The sequence below is a fragment of the Octopus sinensis genome, linkage group LG4 (assembly GCF_006345805.1).
Source record: "Octopus sinensis linkage group LG4, ASM634580v1, whole genome shotgun sequence".
NCBI lineage: Eukaryota > Metazoa > Mollusca > Cephalopoda > Octopoda > Octopodidae > Octopus > Octopus sinensis.
The window spans coordinates 19,313,413-19,337,360 of NC_043000.1; the positions used below are offsets into that span (position 1 = coordinate 19,313,413).

General features: G+C 39.0%; 1 protein-coding gene across 5 annotated transcripts in view; it reads right to left on the reverse strand.

Annotated features, from left to right (window-relative positions):
• LOC115210768 (collagen alpha-1(XIV) chain-like) overlaps positions 1–23,948 on the reverse strand; it is a 150,361-nt gene that overhangs the window by 74,951 nt on the left and 51,462 nt on the right. For all 5 annotated transcript variants that reach the window (XM_036501870.1, XM_029779485.2, XM_036501871.1 and 2 more), the window contains exons 2-3: positions 23,677–23,707; positions 4,173–4,327 (exon numbers count right to left, since the gene is read on the reverse strand). In XM_036501870.1, the coding sequence (XP_036357763.1) occupies positions 4,173–4,327; positions 23,677–23,707 (186 nt within the window). The remainder of the gene's footprint in view (positions 1–4,172; positions 4,328–23,676; positions 23,708–23,948) is intronic.

Genomic DNA, 23,948 nt, shown 5'->3' on the forward strand with positions numbered 1-23,948 from the left:
ACGGCTACGCATTTCGCCCGGCGTGCTAACGTTTCTGCCAGCTCTTTGCTTTTTTAATATTAAATTTCGGCGAAGTTTCGCTTGTCGTAGCACAAGTTTTCCGTCGATTTCCGTAAAAAACTTTTATTTTTTTACATAAGTAATGAGAGCGAAAGAGACTAAGAGGAAGCGATTTTATGACGAGGGAAGTTTGTCTTTGAAGTTACCGTCTAGGGCAGGGGTGGGCAAACTTTTTTGATCGCGGGCCGCACAGTGCGTCTTTGGAACCTTGGCGGGCCTCATTTATAAAAATCAAGTGAAAATATTGTGAATTACCGTACAGTTACGAAGTATCTGCATAGAAGTTGGGATTCATAAAAGCTCTCGGCGGGCCGCATGAAAACCTATGGCGGGCCGCGTGCGGCCCGCGGGCCGTAGTTTGCCCACCCCTGGTCTAGGGGAAGCATTGATGTACATGTGTGTGTGTGTGTGTGATTGATGGGGTGTGGGAGACAGTATGTTGTGTAAGTGAAGTGCTTCTGTTAGTGTGTGTGAAGAGACAGAGAGAGTAATGTGTGAAAGAGAGAGATAACTGAAATTTTTTACTCGGTGTATGTGTATATGTATGTCTGCATGTATGTGTGTGTGTGTGTGTATCTATGTATGTATGGCCAATTCATCGTAATTACGATTACGATGAATCGGCTATACATACATACACACACACACATACATACACACACACACATACTTACACATATATACACACACACATACATGCAGACATACAGAATGGAAACATTTTCAATTTAATACATGTGGCTTATTAACTAGTTTTAAATATTGTTATTAGAAGGTGGCTGACTTGTTTACATTTAAGATGTTAATTACGTCACGAAATTGGTGGTCGAGACGGAGTAAATAAAATAAAGCCGAATGACGGAATATCATTGGTTAAAATTCTAATTATTAAACAACGTTAAACTTAGAAGTTACAATTCCGTTTTCATTCTGGTTTACAATTAAGTTTACTTTTGACACATTCTACCAGTATACGAAGTTTCAAATTGTTTGGTTCAGTAGGAAAAATTTGAAAAAACTGGCCTCAAAATAGAAAAGATCCCAATTTCGTAAGTGGCTTGTTTACTAACTGTGTTGATTACAGTTAATGAACAAGATACAGTGTCGATCAGATCCCACTTTTACTGTCCACGGTAAAGTTTTAAAGATGACAGCTATTTACTACTGTCTCATGTGTCTAGTAAATTGAATCAATTTATTTAATTTACGAACGCAGTTAAGGCTAAAATCTTTGGGTATCTTCCATACCATACTTTTATATATTCCCTTGGATAACATCGGTTGTGGAGAGGGGAGGCTGGCTTACATGGGTACTGCTGGTCTTCCATAAACAACCTTGCCCAAACATGTGCCTCGGAGAGTAAATTTCTAGGTGCAATCCCACAGTCATTCATGACCGAAGGGGGTCACACACTTTTATGTATGTCACATGCGTAAACTGAGAAGGAGGGGAGGTGGTAAGTAGAGCTAGTTCATTGTCACTTACTCAGAGACTGGCCCCATAATATATAGAACGTATAATACAATGATCTGTAGGGATCTCATCAGAAACGATGTTGACCCTTAAGTCGATGCTAATTTATGGTACAATACGGTTACACTACCAATTCACCACCGACCCTTCCAGTTAACCACCTACCCTACCAACTCACCAGCTACACTGGCAATTCACCACCTTACTCTGCCAATTCACTCGCCTGCACTATATATTCACCATCTACATAGCCAATATATCACCTATACTGCCAATTCGCCATTTATCCTGCCAATTCACCTTCTACTTTACCAATTCGCCAGCTACCCTGCCAATTTAGGAGCTACGCTGCCAATTCATCACCTACCCTTTTGTTTCCCCAACTACTCTTCCAAATCTACTACCTACTCTGGCAATTCACCGACTATACTGCAAAGGCCCGTTTACTCTGCCTATTCGCAGCTTACTTTGCCATTCACCCCCAGTAGGGGTTACATACTTGAAGTCAGTGCGCCCCCAATCAATTTAAATTCTGCTTTCTATGACTATGAGAAAGTCATGAACTTCTCACAAAATCTCACACTCACAAATTCTTTGCTCTTCTAAATTTGAGACTATTTGCTTATATAAGACATGAATATATTTTTTATCTCGAATGTGATAAATGCAGCATACTACTTAATCTTCGAGATTAGGTGGGGTCTGGAGTTGCGAGGTTTGTTTCCCGCCCTCCCACAAAGATCCTAAGAAAATGATGTGAGAATCGAAATTGGGTTAAGTGATAAAAAAAAAAGTGTATCTTATAATATTTCATTAAAAAATAATTTTAAGAAGTTCCTGACATCCATTTGTATGTGGGTTAAACATTGTGATTATCGTCGTCTATACATGCGTGCGCACACGCGCACACAAACGTGCACGCGCACGTACGCACAACGAGGTGACGAGGTAGAGAAAGGATACGGACAGTGAATTTTTTATAACAGAAGAAAAAGTACTCAATATATGTAGTAGAGATTATTAAGCCAACGTCTTCAAATGAAAATTTACACACAAACATATACACACATTCATACAATATGAGTGTGTGTACTTATTCTATTGAGCCATTTTGACGAACCACTAAGTTACGGCAACATAAACACACCACTATCGATTGTCAATCGATGGTATTGGGACTGGGAGCTGGCAGAAACGTTAGCACGCCGGACGAAATGCTTAGCGGTATTTCGTCTGCCGTTACGTTGTGAGTTCAAATTCCACCGGGGTTGAATTTGCCTTTCATCCTTTCGGGGTCGATAAATTAAGTACCAGTTACACACTGGGGTCGATGTAATCGACTTAATACCTATGTCTGTCCTTGTTTGTCCCCTCTATGTTTAGCCCCTTGTGGGTAATAAAGAAATAGGTATCGGGACTGGGATACACACACAGACACATAAATATATATATATATATATGTGACCGCGTGTGTACCGTTGGCGATTTTTTTTCCTCTGTCTTCCCTTCTCTGGATCTTTCCTTCTCCTATGTTTCCTACGAAGAGCTCCGCTCGAAACGTTAAACCCTCCTTCTTTCCTTCTTTCCTGAGCGTCCAATAATACTATATTTGTTCCACGTCCTCGCGTTGTTGTGTTTTCTTGTGCTTTCTAGTTTGGATTAACTTTATATATATATATAAACGGCGGGATCCTTTCAGTTCCATCTACCAAATACTCTCATACAGCTTTGGTCGGCTCGAGGCGTTACAGTAGAAGACACTTGCCCAAGGTGCCATGCAAACATGTGGTTGGGAAGCAAGATTCAAAACACAGCCACGTTGTTGTTTGTTGTTGATATTTGTTGTTGTTTATTCCTTCTCGAGCCATGCCTGGCGCATAAGGGCCGGTTTCCCGGTTTCTTTGGCGTATAGGTTCCCCACCTGAACGGAACGCCGGTCCGTTACAGGTGAGTTGCTAGATGCAGGAGGAAAGAGTGAGAGAAAGTTGTGCGTAAGAGTCAGCAGAAGTTCGCCATTATTCTGCCTGAGCAGCGTGGAGGTTAAGTGTTTTGCTCATAAGCAAGCAAATCGCCTCGGTTGAGATTCGAACCCGCGATCTCTCGACCGCGAGTCTGCAACTCTAACCACTATGTGTGTGTGTGTGTGTGTGTGTGTGTAAAATTAAGTTAATAATATAAATATGTTTGTCGCAATTTACCATTGCACATGCTCTTTATATCATAACTAGTAACATTGCTAATTACAATGGCTGACTAACCACTATACTAGAAACTTAATAGATAACGCTGGCCTACGTGCAGCTCATACCGTAGTGGTCATACATCCAGTCGCCATGATAGATCGTTAGCCACTACACACATTTTTGTCTCTCCTTGTTTCTCTCCTTGTTTTTTTCTGTGTCCCTTTCTGTAGAAGAGCGTAGGCTCGAAACGTAAAAGACTTTTTTCTATTCCTGAGCGTTATAATAATACATCTGTTTGTTTTGTACATCACCTGTCTTCGTCTTTTGTTTTTTTCGTAAACTTTACCTCCAAATATACACATATATACATGTCACCATCACTGAGAAGTGCTTGCAATGATTCTTGTAGTAAAAGAAACAAGTGAAAATATGTGCAAAACATATTTAATACTCACCTGGCGGGGTGCCAATCCAACATCTAGCTGTTCGGCCATATATTCTACAAATGCTAGCTGTTTCCTAAAATTAGGAGGCCATATACTCGCCGAGGAGTCCAGCATGAAAACCAGGTCTACTGGGCTTTTGTTAGGAAATCTTGGTGGAATTCTTTCTGTAAAATAATAATAATAATAATAATAATAATAATAATAATAATAATAATAATAATAATAATAATAAGAAGAAGAAGAAGAAGAATAATAATAATAATAATAATAATAATAATAATAATAATAAGTGAAACTGCTACATTGGAAACTGTGCAAAAAGTGGGGACTAGAGAGAAACAAGGCGTGTATGAGCACAAACAGAGTGGCTGAGTCGGAGGCTAGCAAAATTCTCTGGGATTTCCCAATTTTAATAGATCAGGTGCTGTAGCATAACAGACCGAACTTAGTGATGGTGGACAAAGTGCACCGCATATGCTATATAGTTTACGTTGCATTCCCTTTCAACCACGAATAGTCAAGAAAGAAGGCGAAAAGATAAATAGATACAACCCTCTTAAGTACGAAATAGCCCAGCTATAGAAAATGAAGACGTTGAAGATAATGCCAATTATCGATGAGTCCTTGGGAACAGTATCTGAAGGCATCAAGAGGAATATAAAGGAAATCGGAATAGAGGTCCCAGTAGAACTGTTACAAAAGTTTTGCCTCCTTAGCATATCCAGAATAATCAGGAAAGTATGGGATAGCCGAAACGAACGAATAGCATGATACCATAGAATGCAGGTAGTCAACCCGCTAGCATGCAAGACTCCAGGAGCTCCAGCAAAACCTGTGAGAAAGGGGAAATAATAATAATAATAATAATAATAATAATAATAATAATAATCAATACCACAGATTTGCTTGTCAGTTGTTTGACCTTAACCAGTTGAGCATGTCCCTTAGTGGCTGACGATATGTGCATCTCTGATCACGAGCAGAAGTAGTGGGGGAGCATCATAGCCATGTGTTGAGAGGGATTCTTTGGAGTTTGAATAGTTCATCTCTGGAAACATGGGTGATTCTTTCAACATCCTTAAACAACCCTTATTCAGGGACCTTTTGAGCGGGATGGGCTACTCAACCTGAAGAAAATTCTAACTGGGCCCCACCTGCAAGGTCATGTGCTGTTTATCTTGATATGAGATCACCATGTCGTGCACATATGGTTGTGATGCATGTGCCTGGTGTACCCTTATCAGACGGGTAGTCACGATGGGTATATTGGGCTTCGTATATTTTACCCCAGTGTCACTTTGATGGCATGAACTGCTCTCTCACTCAATAATAATAATAATAATAATAATAATAATAATAATAATAATAATAATAATAATAATAATAATGATAATAATAATAACAAATTATTCAAACCCCAAAGAATTCCTCTCAACACGTAACTATGATGCCTCCCCCACTACTTCTGCTCATGATCAGACATGCACTTAGTGTCAGCCACTAAGGGACATGTTCAACTGGTAAAGGCCATGCAACTGACAAACAAATCAGTGGTATTGAGCACAATCTTGCTGTAGCCCATATTTTATACCAAGACAAAACAATGTACATAATAACACTTCCAATCACTTAAGATCAAAAGCCACGAGAGCCCCTGCCTGGTACTGCATCAGGGCATATAATAATAATCCTTTCTACTATAGGCACAAGGTCTGGATTCTGTGGAGAAGGGAACAGTCGATCATATCGACCCCGGTACTCAACTGGTACTTAATTTATCGACCCCGAAGGATGAAAGGCAAAGTCGAACTCTGCGGAATTAGAACTCAGAACGTTAAAGCGAACTAAATACCGGTAGGCATTCTGCTCGGCGTGTTAGCGATTCTGCCAGCTCGCCGCCTTAATAATAATAATAATAATAATAATAATAATAATAATAATAATAATAATAATAATAATAATCCTTTCTACTATGGGCACAAGACCTGAAATTTGTTAGGGGAGGGAAATAGTCGATTGCATCAACCCCAGTGTTTCACTGATACTTGATTTATCGATCCCCAAAAAGATGAAAGGCAAAGTCGACCTCGGCGGAATTTGAACTCAGAACGTAGCGACAGGCGAAATACCGCTAAACGTTTCCTCCAGTCAGCTCATCGCCTTACTACTACTACTACTACTACTGCTGCTGCTGATGATGATGATGGTGATGATGATGATGATGATGATGATGATGGATAATGATGATGATGATGCTGCTAGTACTACTACTACTACTACTTCTACTACTACTGCTAATAACAATAATAATAATAATAATAATAATATTAAGAAGAAGAAGAAGAAGAAGAAGAAGAAGAAGAAGAAGAAGAAGAAGAAGAAGAAGAAGAAGAAGAAGAAGAAGAAAAGAAGAAGAAGAAGAATATTCCATGATTTTAAATATATATCATGAAAATACTTTCTTACATCAAAGGAAAAAGAAGAGAACGTCAAAGATCAAGCATATATATTGTTAAATATTTTAAAAATATTGTGGGGAAATTGATTAAACAATATTAAAAGATCTTAATCTTCATATTTTCTGGAACGAAATGTAGCGGTTTCTTCATTATAGAAATGACTGTGTATCAACCAAGTTGGATTAAAATGATAAACGCAGGTGTTCTTGTGTGGAGAGAAGTTTCCTTTTCAACCACATAGCTCAGGGTTCAACCTGCTGCGTGACAGCTTGGGCAATGTCTTCTACTACAGACCCGGACCGACCAAAGTGTTGTGTGTGTGTGTTGTGTGTATGTGTGTGTTAACCCCCCCCCCTGCACACGACCGTTTGACAATCGCTTGTTGGCTTGTTTACCTCCCTGTAACTGTTGTGTCGCTCTTCTGGAGCGGAACGCTCTTCACCTATTCTGAGTCATAAGCAAACCTCGTTAGCCATTATTGATCAACGTTGTCAATACTTAAGATACCTGCGTTGCCAATACCTAAAATAGAGATATGTTCAAAAAGATTTTCAACCAAACAATTGAAAATTAGCCGTATGTAGACTTGCTTTTCTATATTATTGTCTCTACAGATATATTTGGTGAAAGCTTGTGTAGAATATTCTTATTTCTTTATTGCCCACAAGGGGCTAAACATAGAGGGGACAAACAAGGACAGACAAAGGGATTAAGTCGATTACATCGACCCAGTGCGTAACTGGTACTTAATTTATCGACCCCAAAAGGATGAAAGGCAAAGTCGACCTCGGCGAAATTTGAATTCAGAACGTAACAGTAGATGAAATACCTATTTCTTTACTACCCACAAGGGGCTAAACACAGAGAGGACAAGCAAGGACAGACAAACGGATTAAGTCGATTATATCGACCCCCGGTGCGTAAATGGTACTTAATTTAATCGACCCCGAAAGGATTAAAAGCAAAGTCGACCTCGGCGGAATTTGAACTCAGAACGTAACGGCAGACAAAATACCGCTAAGCATTTCGCTCAGCGTGCTAAAAGCTAGTGTAGAATATTCTGATACGATATGGTTTATGGTTGAGGAAATACATCACGCACCCAACACTTGTCATCTTATAGATTCCTCTTATAGATTCCTCTTTTAATGTTTACTCATTCATTTTTCATGAATATTCATGCATTTTTCATGTTTATTCATGCATTTAGAGTCCTTTACCATTGTCTTTTACACGTCATCGTTATGACGCAAAGTTAGAAATCGTTATTCCTATTAGCATCTTCAAGAGTAATGGAATACAAAATTGTTAGATCATTGGATAAAATGCCAATATATTTCTTCCGGGTTTTACGTTCATGTTGCGAATCCCACTGAGACCGGCTATGTCTTTCAAGCTTTCGCTGTCGTTAAAATAAAGTACCAGTTAATTATTGGACGAAACTCTCCTGACTATTAGCTAAAATATATCCAAGGCTACATTATAATCCAATGTGGAGGCGCAATGGCCCAGTGGTTAGGGCAGCGGACTCGCGGTCATAGGATCGCGGTTTCGATTCCCAGACCGGGCGTTGTGAGTGTTTATTGAGCGAAAACACCTAAAAGCTCCACGAGGCTCCGGCAGGGGATGGTGGTGATCCCTGCTGTACTCTTTCACCACAACTTTCTCTCACTCTTTCTTCCTGTTTCTGTTGTACCTGTATTTCAAGGGGCCGGCCTTGTCACTCTCTGTGTCACGCTGAATATCCCCGAGAACTACGTTAAGGGTACACGTGTCTGTGGAGTGCTCAGCCACTTACACGTTAATTTCACGAGCAGGCTGTTCCGTTGATTCGGATCAACCGGAACCCTCGTCGTCGTAACCGACGGAGTGCTTCCATCCATCATAATCCAAAAAATCCTATTTTAATTTTAAAGAGAACAAGGAATTATTTGAGAGAGATTTAGTAGCGATTCCTCGTTGTGCTAAACCATCATTTCAAAACAATGTAAATCATTGTTGCAACACTCGTACTCCAACACAAATTCCTTTGCCTGGTCGGCCACAGCCACATCATCAATAATCATTAATCATCAATGCCGTGGTTGCTGTTTCTTTATTCCTAATATGCGCCTTACTGATCACACCATGACTGTTCATGATGAGTCTTAACACTAGCACAAAGAATGTATTTGTAAACATCAGTTGTGGTTTATATATATGTGCGTGTATTGGGATTGTTGTTAGGATTGGTGTATATTTGCCCACGTTCTGTCAGGTTGTATATCATATATGCTGTATTTGGTTAAATGCTCTCCAATTTCTAATCCTTTTCGTTTTCCCCCATCCTTCCTGAGTATTACCAAGAAACAATAACATGGTTGTATGAAATTAAAATTACGTATATGCACTAGGTAATTTGTTTAATGTAGTTTTATAAGAAAAACATTGGTTATTGAGAAACTAATTAATCTGTTAGAAGGGAGTGAATGTATATATATATATATACTCTTTATCTTTTATTAAACTTTTAGTACTTTTGATATTTATATTTTAAAAAAATTAAAAAAATTTTTAAAAATAAATAAATAAATAAAAATTAAAAAATAAATAAATTAATTAATTAATTAATAAACAAAATAATATATAAATATAAAAATATACATACATATATATATATATATTTGTATATATAAGTTTAAATTATTTTAATATTTTTTTTAATTTTTAACTTTTATATTTTTTTATTAATTTTATGTATTGGCTTATGTTTTTCACTGTTTGATTTGCCTAAGAGTGGTTTTATCTCTAATTTAATATAATATAATATAATATATTTATACTATAAAATTAGTTTTAATCCTAAATCTAATTTTTCCCTGTAAGTTTAGATTTATTCCCTAATATAATATATATATATATATATAATATATATATATATATATATATATATATATATATATATAATATATATATATATATATATATATTATATATATATATATATTATATATATATATATGCGTATGTAGGTACAAATTTAAATTCCAGCCTGACAACTGGTCGATTGTTTTCCTGTGTTATTACAATATCGTCAGAGGTCAAAATATTTTAACCACTGATGAAACTAAGAACGCAAGAAAATAGATGGGTAGCTGTCAAAGCGGAGCTAAATTAAGAAATATTTATTCTATATGTAACATGTATTGAATCATTCATTGAAATGTAATCTTTTTTTTTATCAAAAATATTAAATGTATGTGTACATTATTATATATAACTATATCTATATCTATCTCCCTATCTATATATATATATATATAATAAGCTGACTTTCCGACTATTTTTATTCCAGATCGAAGGAGACGGTTGTAACAATACTTTGAACACATTCTACTAAACTCTGCTTGTCCCAAATGTCTAGTTTGCAGAATGTAGTCGGAACGTGAAGATAAACCGAAAGCTCGCTGTGCAATAAAGTCTTGTGTTAAACGGGGAAAAAACTGGTCAAACTTATGAAATGCTCCAGACGTCTTATGGATAAGCTTGTATGAGCCAAGCATCAACTATTCACTGGCTCAGGAGATTCAAGGACAGTAGAGAGGAGGTAAGAGACGATGAGCGGTATGAGAGAGAGAAAGGAATGTCAGAACATCAGAACTGGTTGAGAAAATTTGCCATTCTCTAGATGAAGACAATCGTATGTCTCTAAAAATAATATTCATGCAATTTAGAGGTGGTGTGGTAACTATACACAGAATTATTTATGACGATCTGAACATGTGCAAAATTTTTGTAAAGTTTGTTCCCAGAGTGTTCAGTGACCAATTGATGTAAGCATGTGTTAATGACAGCAGGGAAATGGTGAACTCATGGCCTCCAATCCAAGTGAACTTGAGTCTCTGGTCACTAGTAATGAAAGCCGAATCTACTGTTATGTTCCAGAGACCAAGGGACAGAGTGCCCAATGGAAGTATCCTAACTCCCAGACCCAAGAAGGCCAGACAAAGCAAGTCCACTGGAAGCTCATGATGATCCCCCTTTTTCGATAGCATGAGATTCATCTACATCAACTGAGCTCCCTCTGACCAGACGATCAAGAAAGAGTACTTTGTGGAGGCTTTGAGTGAATTCAGGAAAGGTTTCGTCGCAATAGGCCAGAGCTCTTCCACTCGCGTCAGTGGCACCTGCACCGGGACAATGTACCAATCCAAGTGTCCATCCTGGTAATCAACTACTTGACAGAGACAGGCATAAAAATTATCCCTCACACACCCACACCCTGCAGTCTAAACCTTATTCCCTGTAAGTTCTTGGTTGTTCCTCAATCTGAAGGAGAACTTCCATGTGGCCCTCACGAAAAGGCTGGAGCACTATAGCAAGTGCACAAGTGCATTGAAGTAAGAGGATCCAAATTTGAAGGAGATTAGAGTTTTGTACTTCCTTGAAGTTAATAAATGCATCGCTAGGTAGTAAGATAGCGTTTTCAGGCGGCACCGACGAAGATATTACGACGAGAATAAGTAAGGCAATGGCCGTTTTTCACCTGTTAAAAAATGTATGGAAGGCAAGTGTAATTTCAATAAAGAACAAAATAAGAATTTTTAACACTAACGTAAAAGCGGTGTTATTGTATGAGGCCGAGACATGGCGAACAACAGTTAAGTCAAATAAGCAAATACAATCATTCATCAACAGATGCTTGCGTAGTATACTTGAAATTAGATGGCCCGAACACATAAGCAATATGGAGCTATGGCAAAGAAGAAATCAAGTTTCGATTAGGGAGCAAATATTTAAGAAAAAGTGGAAGTGGTTTGGTAGCACAATTAGAAAAGACACACCAAATGTAGCGAAAAGTGCTTTACAGTGGAATCCGGATGGATATAGAAGGAGAGGTAGGCCTAAGAACTTGTGGCGGAGATAAACACAAAAGGAACTAGAGAAAGGGGGACATTCATGGCATAGTATAAGTACAGAAGCGAAAAATTATGCGACATGGAATTCAATTATAAGTGGCCTATACTCTGCGTTGGAGGGTTAAAGGCAAATATATATATATATGTATATATACATATATATATAATTATATATATATATATATATATATATATAGGATTAATATATATATATTATATATATATATATATCAATACTATAGGACGAAAGCGCTAGGCAGTGATATGTATACATTCAAACTTTTACCAGTTCAAATAAGCTTGAGGCATATTCGAGCTCCTAAGAAAGCCATTCACTGTATTTTGCCATAGATAAATAAGTCTAAACGGATCATGTCCGTTCGCAGCGCTCGCATCGCCTGTCCTTCCGGTTTCTGGAGCTGAAGAGGAGGTAACCACTCCGAAATGTATGCAGCCACCAGTTACAGAGCACTGTGAACTAACTTTTGACAAAGTATATAGGTTTCCACACAGTAACAACACATACTTATCATTTAGGTGCAAACAAAGCTCCTGGATTCAAACTCACTGCACAGTATCTAGGGTGTCTTTTGCTATAATGCTCGGTTGGCACGATACGTTATGATTGAATTCGGTAAAGGAAAAGTAAGTGAATTCCCTTCACATATGTCTTTCTTTACTAACCACAAGGAGCTCAACACAGAGAGGACAAACAATGACAGACAAACAGATTAAGTCGATTATATCGACCCCAGTACGTAACTGGTACTTATTTAATCGACCCCGAAAGGATGAAAGGCAAAGTCGACCTCGGCGGAATTTGAACTCAGAACGTAGCGGCAGACGAAATACCTATTTCTTTACTACCCACCAGGGGCTAAACATAGAGTGGACAAACAAGGACAGACAAAGGGATTAAGTTGATTATATCGACCCCAGTGCACAACTGGTACTTATTTAATCGACCCCGAAAGGATGAAAGGCAAAGTCGACCTCGGCGGAATTTGAACTCAGAACGTAGCGGCAGATGAAATACCTCTAAGCATTTCGCCCGGCGTGCTAACGTTTCTGCCAGCTCGCCGTTGTATGAATGTATGAGTGTGCATACATGTGTTGTGTGTGTGTGTGTGTGTGTTGTGTGTGTGTGTGTGTGTGTGTGTGTACACGCTCGTGTTTTGCAACAGGTATTGTGATTTGTTTACGTCTCTGTAATCTAGCGGTTCGACGAAACGGGCCGGTAAAATAAGTACCAAGCTTTAAAATGTGAGTGCCCCAGCATGGTCATAATACAATGACAACAAGTTAAAAAAAATAAAAGAATTTATTCGTAATTGGTGTGACCTGATACAACCCAGAATGTTATCAATTTGTCATTTTTGAGGTGTTCCATGTGTTGAGCGCATGAAATATTTCATAGGGTAATGTCCCCCACTACGATAATAACAAACTCTTAAGATAGAAATATAATATATTTTACACACACACATACTCTCTCTCTCTCTCTCTCACACACACACACACACATACTCTCTCTCTCTCTCTCTCTCTCTCTCTCTCTCACACACACACACACACACACACACACCACACACACACACACACACACACACACACACACACACACACACAGCACACGGCACACAAATGCTTGTAAGCACTCACTAGGTCAAAAGCGTTGACTTTTTCCCTATTTCTCTAGCTTTGCAAAAGCTAAGCTGTCTGTGTATTTATTGGCTTATACATTGATATGACATTGAACAGCTTTATATGAGCATGTGTAGATATGCAACTATATGCATGAAAATACATACATATAACACACATGCGAATCTGCACGTATACATATGGAAGCACTCCGTCGGTTACGACGATGAGGGTTCCAGTTGATCCGATCAACGGAACAGCCTGCTCGTGCAATTAACGTGTAAGTGGCTGAGCACTCCACAGACGCGTGTACCCTTAACGTAGTTCTCGGGAATATTCAGCGTGACACAGAGAGTGACAAGGCCGGCCCTTTGAAATACAAGGTACAACAGAAACAGGAAGAAAGAGTGAGAGAAAGGTGTGGTGAAAGAGTACAGCAGGGATCACTACCATCCCCTGCCGGAGCCTCGTGGAGCTTTTAGGTGTTTTCGCTCAATAAACACTCACAACGCCCGGTCTGGGAATCGAAACCGCGATCCTACGACCGCGAGTCCGCTGCCCTAACCACTAGGCCATTGCGCCTCCACACGTATACATATACACATACATGCAAAAATATCCTGTTGATGTTGTCGAAATTCCAACAAAGGAGCCTTGGATCTAGGTTAGAAACCGGCTCTTTCTCTACTGGCTAGAAATATTAAAATAAAATTGCAGAAGATCATTCAGGGGGAGCAAACCTTCGCCAAGGCAACACCAACGTCCTCTTAACGATTAGTCGGAGATGGTTTTTTAAAGGAGAATATCTGAAATAAACTCGACTGTTCTCACAAACAAGAATACTAAAAACGAACCCAGCCGCTCTCAAAAATTAAGTAAAAAAAAACACCGGAAAAATAATCAAGAATCCATGTCCGGTACCCGATCGATCTCAAAATCTGATCAGTTCGTGCTAGTCACGAGGCCAAACATCCCTGAAACAATACCTATTTCTTTACTACCCACAAGGGGCTACACACAGAGGGGAGAAACAAGGACAGACAAACGGATTAAGTCAATTATATTAACTCCAGTGCGCAACTGGTACTTATTTAATCGACCCCGAAAGGATGAAAGGCAAAGTCGACCTCGGCGGAATTTGAACTCAGACGAAATACCGCTAGGCATTTCGCCCGGCGTGCTAACGATTCTGCCAGCTCGCCGCCCTAAAACCAAAACCTTAACAGAGCACCTCCGCCTTCGCTAAGGCGGCGTTAATAATGACACACACACATACATACATACATACATTCATACATACATACATACATACATACATACATACATACATACATACATACATACATACATGCATGCATGTATGCATAAATGTATGCGCGTGATAGAAAGAAAAATAACTAAACGGTTTTGGAGAAATAGCCAGAGAACTAACAGACGCATCTTGAATTCCTATTCGCTACACAGTGCCTCTGTGTGTACGTGCGTGCGCGAGTGTGTATTCATGTGTGTGTGTGAGTATTCGTGCGTGTGTGTGCGTATGTGTTTGTGTGTGTGTGTGTGTGTGTGCGTGTGTTCGAGTGTGTGTGTGTTCGTGCGTACGTGTGTACGTGTGTGCCTGCCTGCTTTCACACGAGAATGCGTTCGTGTTGTAGCATGAGTGTGTGTGTGTGTGTGTGTACACGGGTGTGTGTGTGTAGTGGTATGCGTGTGTGTGTGTGAGTGCTTGTGAGCTGGCAGAATCGTTAACACGCCGGGCGAAATGCGTAACCGTTTTCCGTCTGCAGTTACGTTCCGAGTTCAAATTCCGCCGAGGTCGACTTTGCCTTTCATCCTTTCGGGTTCGATAAATTAAGTACCAGTTACGCACTGGGGTCGATATAATCGACTTAATCTGTTTGTCTGTCCTTGTTTGTCCCCTCTGTGTTTGGCCCCTTGTGGGTAGTAAAGAAATAGGTATGTGTGCATGTTTACGTGATGGTATACTTGTGTTTTCGTGTAGTGGTGTGTGTGTGTTTGTGTTGTGGTGTGTGTGTGTTTGTGTGTGCGCGTGTGTGTGGTGTATGTATAAAAATATCAGATTTTCTGTAGAAAACAGCGCATTAATAAGAAGTGAGAAAAGGAAGAATAAGTTAACGAGAAGTGACAAAAAAGAAGGGGGACAGAGAGGGAGAAAACGAATAGACTAAACGAGGTCTCAATCATGAACGAGGGGACTCAAGGCAAAAAAGAGGCAGCGAGAGAAAGTGATGGTGTAAGAAGGCAACGAGGATAGAATAGTAATAAGGGAGAAACGGGGAGAAATTACGCGCTTTGTTTTATCGTAGGGAGATAAAACGAATGTCACATGTTTCCTTTGGCAAGTTGTTCTTGGGGGAAGTCTGGTTGTAAAAAATTGATATCTGATCCTTTCTCTACCATTATTTTTATTATTGTTACCCCGTTGTTATGATTTTAATTGCTACTCGTTGAACTACTACTACTACTACTACTACTACTACTACTACTACTACTACTACTACTACTACTACTACTACTACTACTACTACTACTACTACTACTACGTCCTCTTAACGATTAGCTTGAGATGATTTTTTTTAAAATGAGAATATCTGAAATAAACTCGACTGTTCTCTCAAACGAAAACACTAAAAATGAACTCGGCCGCTCTCAAAAATTAAGTAAAAAAAAAAACGGAAAAATAATCCAGAGTCCGTGTCCGGTACCCGATCCATCTCTACTACTACTACCACCTCGAAAGAGTCCAGAGGCTGGCTACCCGCATGGTTCATGGTCTCAAAAATTTGTCCTACGAAGAAAGGCTGAGGACGCTCGACCTTTGTTCTCTTGAAAAACGCCGCCGCCGTGGTGATCTCATTCTCGCCCACAACATCATAAGCGGGAAGTGTAACCTCTCGAAAGAGCTGTTCTTCACTCCTGCTCCGGAGCGTCGGCTGCGGGGTCATTCCGAAAAGCTCTACCTGCGACGATTTCATCTCAATCGAAGGAGAGGAGCTTTCTCCGTCCGGGTTGCGGATCCGTGGAACAAGCTGCCAGACGAGATGGTGAAGATGCCGACGACCGCTTTGTTCAAAGTCTCCCTGGACCTCAAGTGGCCTGAACTCTTTACATGAACACCACCCTGTACTTAACTCCATGTCCCCCTACATGGCCTTGCTATTTGCTTTTGAGCCAAATTAACTAACTAACTAACTAACTACTACTACTACTATTACTACTACTACTACTACTGCTGCTGCTGTTACTACTACTACTACTACTACTACTACTACTACTACTACTGCTGCTGCTGCTGCTACTACTACTACTCCTACTACTACTACTACTACCTCTTAACGACTAGCTTCAGATGATTTTTTAAAATGAGAATAAAAACGGAAAAATAATCCAGAATCCGTGTCCGGTACCCGATCCATCTCTACTACTACTACTACTGCTGCTGCTGCTGCTGCTGCTGCTGCTGCTGCTGCTGCTGCTGCTGCTGCTGCTGCTGCTGCTGCTGCTGCTGCTGCTGCTATTGATAATAATCCTTTCTACTACAAAGCAAAAGGCCTGAAATTTCGAGTCAGAGGGAAAGACGATTATAACGTGCTCGGCTGCTACTTATTTCATCTAAAAGATGAAAGACAATTGACTTCGTCAGAATTTGGATTCAGGACGCACAGGCGAACGAAGTGCTGCTAAGCATTTTGTCCGGTGAGCTAACGATTATGCTTGCTCGCGGCCTTAATAATAATCCTTTCCATTAAAGGCAAAACTCCTGAAATTACATCGACCCAAATGCTTAATTGCTACTCATTTCATCGATCTCCGAAAGGATGAAAGACAAAGATGACCTCGGTACAATATGAACCCAGAGCGTAAAGACGGACGAAATGTCGCTAAGCATATTGTCCGGTGTGTTAACGATTCTGCTAGCTCGTCGCCTTATTTGATCGAATAAAAATGGTTTTAAATTTTGCCACAAGGGCAGCAGTTTTGGGGGAGGGGATGAGTCGATTACATCAGCCCCAGTGTTCAACTGGTACATTTTTACATCGACCCCGAAAGATGAAAAGTAAAGTAGACCTTAGACAAACGAAATGCCGCTAAGCATTTTGCCCTTCGGCGAATTTTTTTCCCACATGAGTTCCGGACCCCAGTAATGAACTCATTTGCATACAGCTAATCAGTGCACACCTTGACCTTGTTGTCAAGTTAACAAAGGTTGGTGTTCAAGAACGGTGTTGTAAGACGACCGATCGCCAAGATATACCTGATTTTAGGAGACAAGTAATTAGATAGATTTGCATCTATACTTATTATCGGATTTTGTGAGTAAACAACAACACAAATAACTACGCAGAGGCAGCCATGGTTGAAATAAGAACAAGAACAACAAGCATTCTCAAAAGAGAAAATAGCTATGGTCATTCCTTACCCAAGTAACCTTATCTTATCGCCCACCACTTGTTATGCTCACATAAATTACTTTCATAGTTGTACTCTGATTGGCTGTATGCCTATGAGTTCATAACTGGGGTCCGGAACTCTCGTGGGCATAAAAGAAAATCACTGCCCAGCGTGCTAACGATTCTGCCAGAACGCCGCCTTATTTAACCGAATAATAATAATAATAATAGTTCTTAAAAAATTTTCGCATAAGGCCAGCAGTTTTACTGGGAGGGAATTAATCGATTAAATCGAATCCAGTACTCGATTCGTACAATATTTTATCGACCCCGAATGGATAAAGGCCTCAATGGGATTTATTTTCGAACGCAATGCACCGGAAAAAATGTTGCTCAGCATTTTGTCCGGCGCTCTAACGATTCTGCTAGTTCACTGCCTTCATAGTGATAGATGTTAAAAATTTTGACTCGTGTCAAGAAATTTTAGAGAGAGTGGGCCAGTCGGTTCCATCTATCAAAGTACTTGACCTGTACTTTATTTTAAGAACCCCGGAAAGATAAGAAAAACAAAAAAGATCTAAGTTGACTTCAATGATATTTGAATTTAGAAAAGAGAGCAAGGAAAAGACCACGAGTTATTTTACGAACGCTCTAATGAGTCCCCCAATCCCCTACATAGTAGAAGCAGAAGCAACAGCAGCAGCAGTCGCAGCAGCAGCAGTAGCAGCTGTAGGAGTAGTAGTAGTAGTAGTAGCAGCAGCCATTGAAGAATTTGGACCTGGAGATCTCCATTTTCAGCGACTTCGAGGGCCACCTCCCAGTGGTGTCGGGCGTCAACGAACAGCCCTCGACTACAACAAGACGACCAAAGTTTTATTTTTTTCCAAGGTCTGGGGGTCTTCTGCCCCTAAACACTAGACCATCACCTAATCACCTTTACCCGTCTTGTTGCTTAACAACAACAAAAAGCAGCAGCAGTGGTGGTGGTAGTAGTAGTAGTATAGTAGTAGTAGTGGTAGTGGTGGTGGTGGTGGTGGTGGTGGTGGTGGTAGTAGTAGTAGTAGCAGCAGCAGCAGTGCTGGTGGTGGTTAAGGTGGTTACATCTCCCACTTTTTTTTTGGGGGGGGGGCAAGAATGGAAGAAAATCTAGCTTCTCTCAATACGTAAACTGAAACAACCATTGAAGTCTATTTATTTTCTTGTTCAGAAACAGGGTATGTATATATATATGCACGTACTTACGTACACACACACACGTGCGTACATATGTATGTATGCATGCGCGTGTGTGTATGTGCATATATATATATATATACATATATATATATATATATATATTATATATATATATATATATATATATATATATATATATATTATATATATACTATATATATATTATATATATATATATATATATTATATATATATATATATATATATATATACATATATATACATACATATATATATATATATGCATACATGACTCACGTGGAGTTCTTTTTGAAGTTACTTTTTTCTAGGATTTAATTTCTAGAGTTTCATCCGCAGACGATAAAAACTAAGATAAAAACCACGCGAAGAAACCTTACATTAATTTGTTATGGTTATCAAACTCTATTTTCATGCCTTGTTATCGGTCAAAAAGTATTTCAGCTGAAGTAAAATGTTACCTCAAACGGGAAATATTGGTTCCAAATTACTTTCTAATTACAGAACGCCGGATGTATAATGAATATGCAACGACTATTACACACGGCATATCAAATTGTTTAACTTGCGTAACCATCAGATATGCACCACTGCTTCTATTAAACAAGGCTGTACACAACTGCTTTCTCTGCAATGCATTAGGACACGTGACTACAATATGACTTCAAAGGATAAGTCACATGTTACTTCGTCAAAAACATTAACATCCACTCATTCAAGGGTCTCGAATATTAAAGTAGAAGGCGTCGTGAATAATGGCAAATTTAATAACGTACTATTATATTCATCATTCACAATGTGGTGATTATATAGTTTAGTGTTTAATTTCAAGAATTAGATTTTTGTTCGGATTCCTGGGGTTTTTATTCAACGCAGACGCGCAATCAAAGTGATGTCATTTCCGCCCTAAAGTCACGCCATTCATGTGTGAGTCATAGATACTCTCATCAGACGGCGTATGAGGTTCTGCAGTTTCTTTCTGAACAACCACCCAAATGATTTGCTTATTGTGATCAAATGTTTGTGGTCGCATGAGCTCCCTCCCTCCATCAAATCGATATTACCAGTACAGGCGCATGGCGTGCTACATGTCAGATGAGGAAATGATCGCAGAGCAACGACAAATGAAGTGTTTTGCTCAAGAACAAAATGCAACGGCCGGTCTGGGAATCAAAACCAGGATCTTGCAATCCTGAGTGCAACACTCCTAACAACTAAGCCAAGGCCTTCACCCCCTCCACACACACACAGACGAAGGGACTGGCAACAATAGAATCCACAGTGATATCGATAAGAACTACTCTTATAGTCACTAACAGAATTGGGCTGTCAGTGGGACTATCCCGGCTTATCTGTAATCTTTCCGTCCTAGACGTGAAGCCCTTGTTGAAAAAAATATAAAAGCTACGTGATAGGATCTGCAAAGGAGAGAAAAATTAATGTAACCTGCTGTATACAAATATTTACAGCACCAAGTGACAGTTAAAACTGGTCGCAACATTCTTGCAAAATATATGGATGAAGTTCAGCTAAGTTAAGCAGTCTTATTTGGAAATCAAACGAGAGAAGTTTGTTGACCAAACAGGGAAAATGGATGTCAATAGTCTACTGTCTGCTCTACCGCCAGTGATGAATATTACAATTGCCGTAGAATCGATGAGAAAATTGCGTATGTTAAAGTAAATCTAGAGTGACAAAAGAATATTTTAGTAGAGTTTGGAAGGTATTGATGCAGAGCTGTCTGCATCTGACAAAACAACAGAGCTGTCTGCATTTGATAAAATCACATCCTACTTGCTTTCGCAGTGCACGTGCTTGTACCAAGATTTGAAATATTAGACTGGACACATAGAAATCTGCAGCCTGGACATTAGCACTTGAAAGATAGTAACGAATACTGGTGACTTCTGCATCAACAGTAACACTGGCCGGGTGTATGCTAGACGGCAGTATGGAGACAGAAATATAAACCAGTCCAGACAGCATGTAAGTGTTGCATTATGTTAGTTACTGAAGAGGAATGAGAAAAATGAGTATATCAGTTGTATACTCAAGAGCAAAAGTAATATGATGAGATTAGGTGAAGAACGTCGAAATATATTCTGAGTGTACAGCTGTTCCATATGAACCAAGAGTGGATGGACTAACCTACTAAACCAGACTGGAAAGAGAAATACTCATCATATCAGTAGAATGTGTACATATCAACAACATTAATTGTGCCTTTGCTACTCAGGAACGGGAGAAAACTACTAAATATCTCATCAACAAAAGAGATAAGGATGCTTCTAGACTTTTATTTCGTGACAGAAAATATTGATTGTGCCATTTCAGTGTGGAAGACATGACACATATCACCAGCTGCTGTTCAAAACTGTCGGTAAAAAAAAACATAGTTACAAAAAGACTGTCAATTGATACATGCAGGGATGAGTGCCCTGACGGTCATACCAATGGTGCACCAGAGCAAGAATGTATCGAGACCTTTAAAAGTAAAGAGAACTGGTAGAGCGTTTCAATTTAAAAAAAGTTAGTCGGTTTGAAAATAATAGATCAGACAAGTAACCAAGTTAGGCGCTGTTATAGCTGTCTGGCGGATGTGAATGTCTTGTCAAAAATTGGAAATAGAATACAGAGAACTAATGGGAAATTTACAGCTTTTCTACCCAGACTATGGATTTTCATTTGTATTTACTGCCATCGGCGCGCTGGGCTTCGGAACAATAGAAACAAATGGTCAGACATATATATATAAATAAATTACAGAGAGATATTCGTTCGTACATATTGTAGCCATTTTGTATTCATAGACGGGGGCTAATGCAGTTTCACACCTCTTCTTGAAAAATGCATTTTTTAAAAGAAAAATTTTCGGGTTCCTACGTTTTAGATGTCGGAGATTACGAATATGCCTATTCGACATCTAAAATGTAGGGATCCGAAAAAATTTTTTCAAAAAAAATGTATTTTTCAAGGAGAGGTGTGAAACTCCATTAGCCCCCATAGACGTTGGTGGACTCTGCAACGTAAATCGCTCCCATCTTTTTTAACGTGCACACACACACACACACACACACACACACGAAGTTTAGTCAACATTAAAATAACAAAACTAATGATGGAAATTTTTCCAAAACAGATTTCGAAAATTTGATCGATAACAGGTAAATTCAAGTGTACAGCTATGAAAATAGTGTTGATAAGAATGTATTATGAATCGTCCACGTAATATTATCTAAAACTGATATTCCCGTAAACTGACTACACTGTTATCTACTTATCAATTTTGCAAACTTGATCCAAAAGAACGCGATATGAATCAATTGCCTATTCAGGGCGCCCTCGGTCACGGATCAACCTGTCTCTGCATATATAAATATATGCAGGACTGGGCAGAACTTTTTGCGTGATGCTGCCAGTTGTTAACATATACAAGTCACTCCTCTCCACGTCACTGTGTCCATCCAAGGGAAAAACCGCTCAGCAGGGCTGATACAGCTTGGCATCAACATCGCCCCAAGCATGTGTGTCAGAACGCAAAGAACTCGAACATACACCACAGTGCATCAATACCGATTCGCTATCATTCCCGATAATCCACTGCTGTGGATTGATGCGATGATTTTATTGATCTCGAAAGGATGAACGTATCATGACTTTGGTAGGATTTGAACTCAGAGCTCAGAAAATTGGAAAATGTTCCATGACACATACTATTCAACTCATTAAAGACTCTACCAATTCGATACCTAATCAAGTATGTATGGAAGAATAAATTTCAAAAATATATAACAAGACAGACAGACAGACAGATAAATAGATAGATAGATAATAGATAGATAGATAGAAAGATAGATAGATAGATAGATAGTACATACCTGCTACATTTCTGTGCCAACTGAGATGGGCCTGTTAAAATAATAAAATTTAAGATATGAGTTCTTAAGTCGTTTTTTTTCGCCTTTTGAGGTGTTTTTTAAAATTTACATATAAATACAGAATTTGATTAAATTACTTGGTGCATAAATAAACATCGATAGGTGCGCACACACACACACAACACACACACACACACCACACACACACACACACACACACGAAGTTTAGTCAACATTAAAATAAAACTAATGATGGAAATTTTTCCAAAACAGATTTCGAAAATTTGATCGATAACAGGTAAATTCAAGTGTACAGCTATGAAAATAGTGTTGATAAGAATGTATTATGAATCGTCCACGTAATATTATCTAAAACTGATATTCCCGTAAACTGACTACACTGTTATCTACTTATCAATTTTGCAAACTTGATCCAAAAGAACGCGATATGAATCAATTGCCTATTCAGGGCGCCCTCGGTCACGGATCAACCTGTCTCTGCATATATAAATATATGCATGACTGGGCAGAACTTTTTGCGTGATGCTGCCAGTTGTTAACATATACACGTCACTCCTCTCCACGTCACTGTGTCCATCCAAGGGAAAAACCGCTCAGCAGGGCTGATACAGCTTGGCATCAATATCGCCCCAAGCATGTGTGTTAGAACGCAAAGAACTCGAACATACACCACAGTGCATCAATACCGATTCGCTATCAGTCCCGATAATCCACTGCTGTGGATTGGTGCGATGATTTTATTGACCTCGAAAGGATGAACGGTATCATGACTTTGGTAGGATTTGAACTCAGAGCTCAGAAAATTGGAAAATGTTCCATGACACATACTATTCAACTCATTAAAGACTCTACCAATTCGATACCTAATCAAGTATGTATGGAAGAATAAATTTCAAAAATATATAACAAGACAGACAGACAGACAGATAAATAGATAGATAGATAGATAGATAGATAGATAGATAGATGGATAGATAGATAGTACATACCTGCTACATTTCTGTGCCAACTGAGATGGGCCTGTTAAGATAATAAAATTTAAGATATGAGTTCTTAAGTCGTTTTTTTTCGCCTTTTGAGGTGTTTTTTAAAATTTACATATAAATACAGAATTTGATTAAATTACTTGGTGCATAAATAAACATCGATAAGGTGCGCACACACACACACACACACACATACACACACACATGTAGTATCTTTTGAGTGGCATGAGTATCTACATTCACTTCCAGTAGACTGGGATACGTTTCTGTGTTAA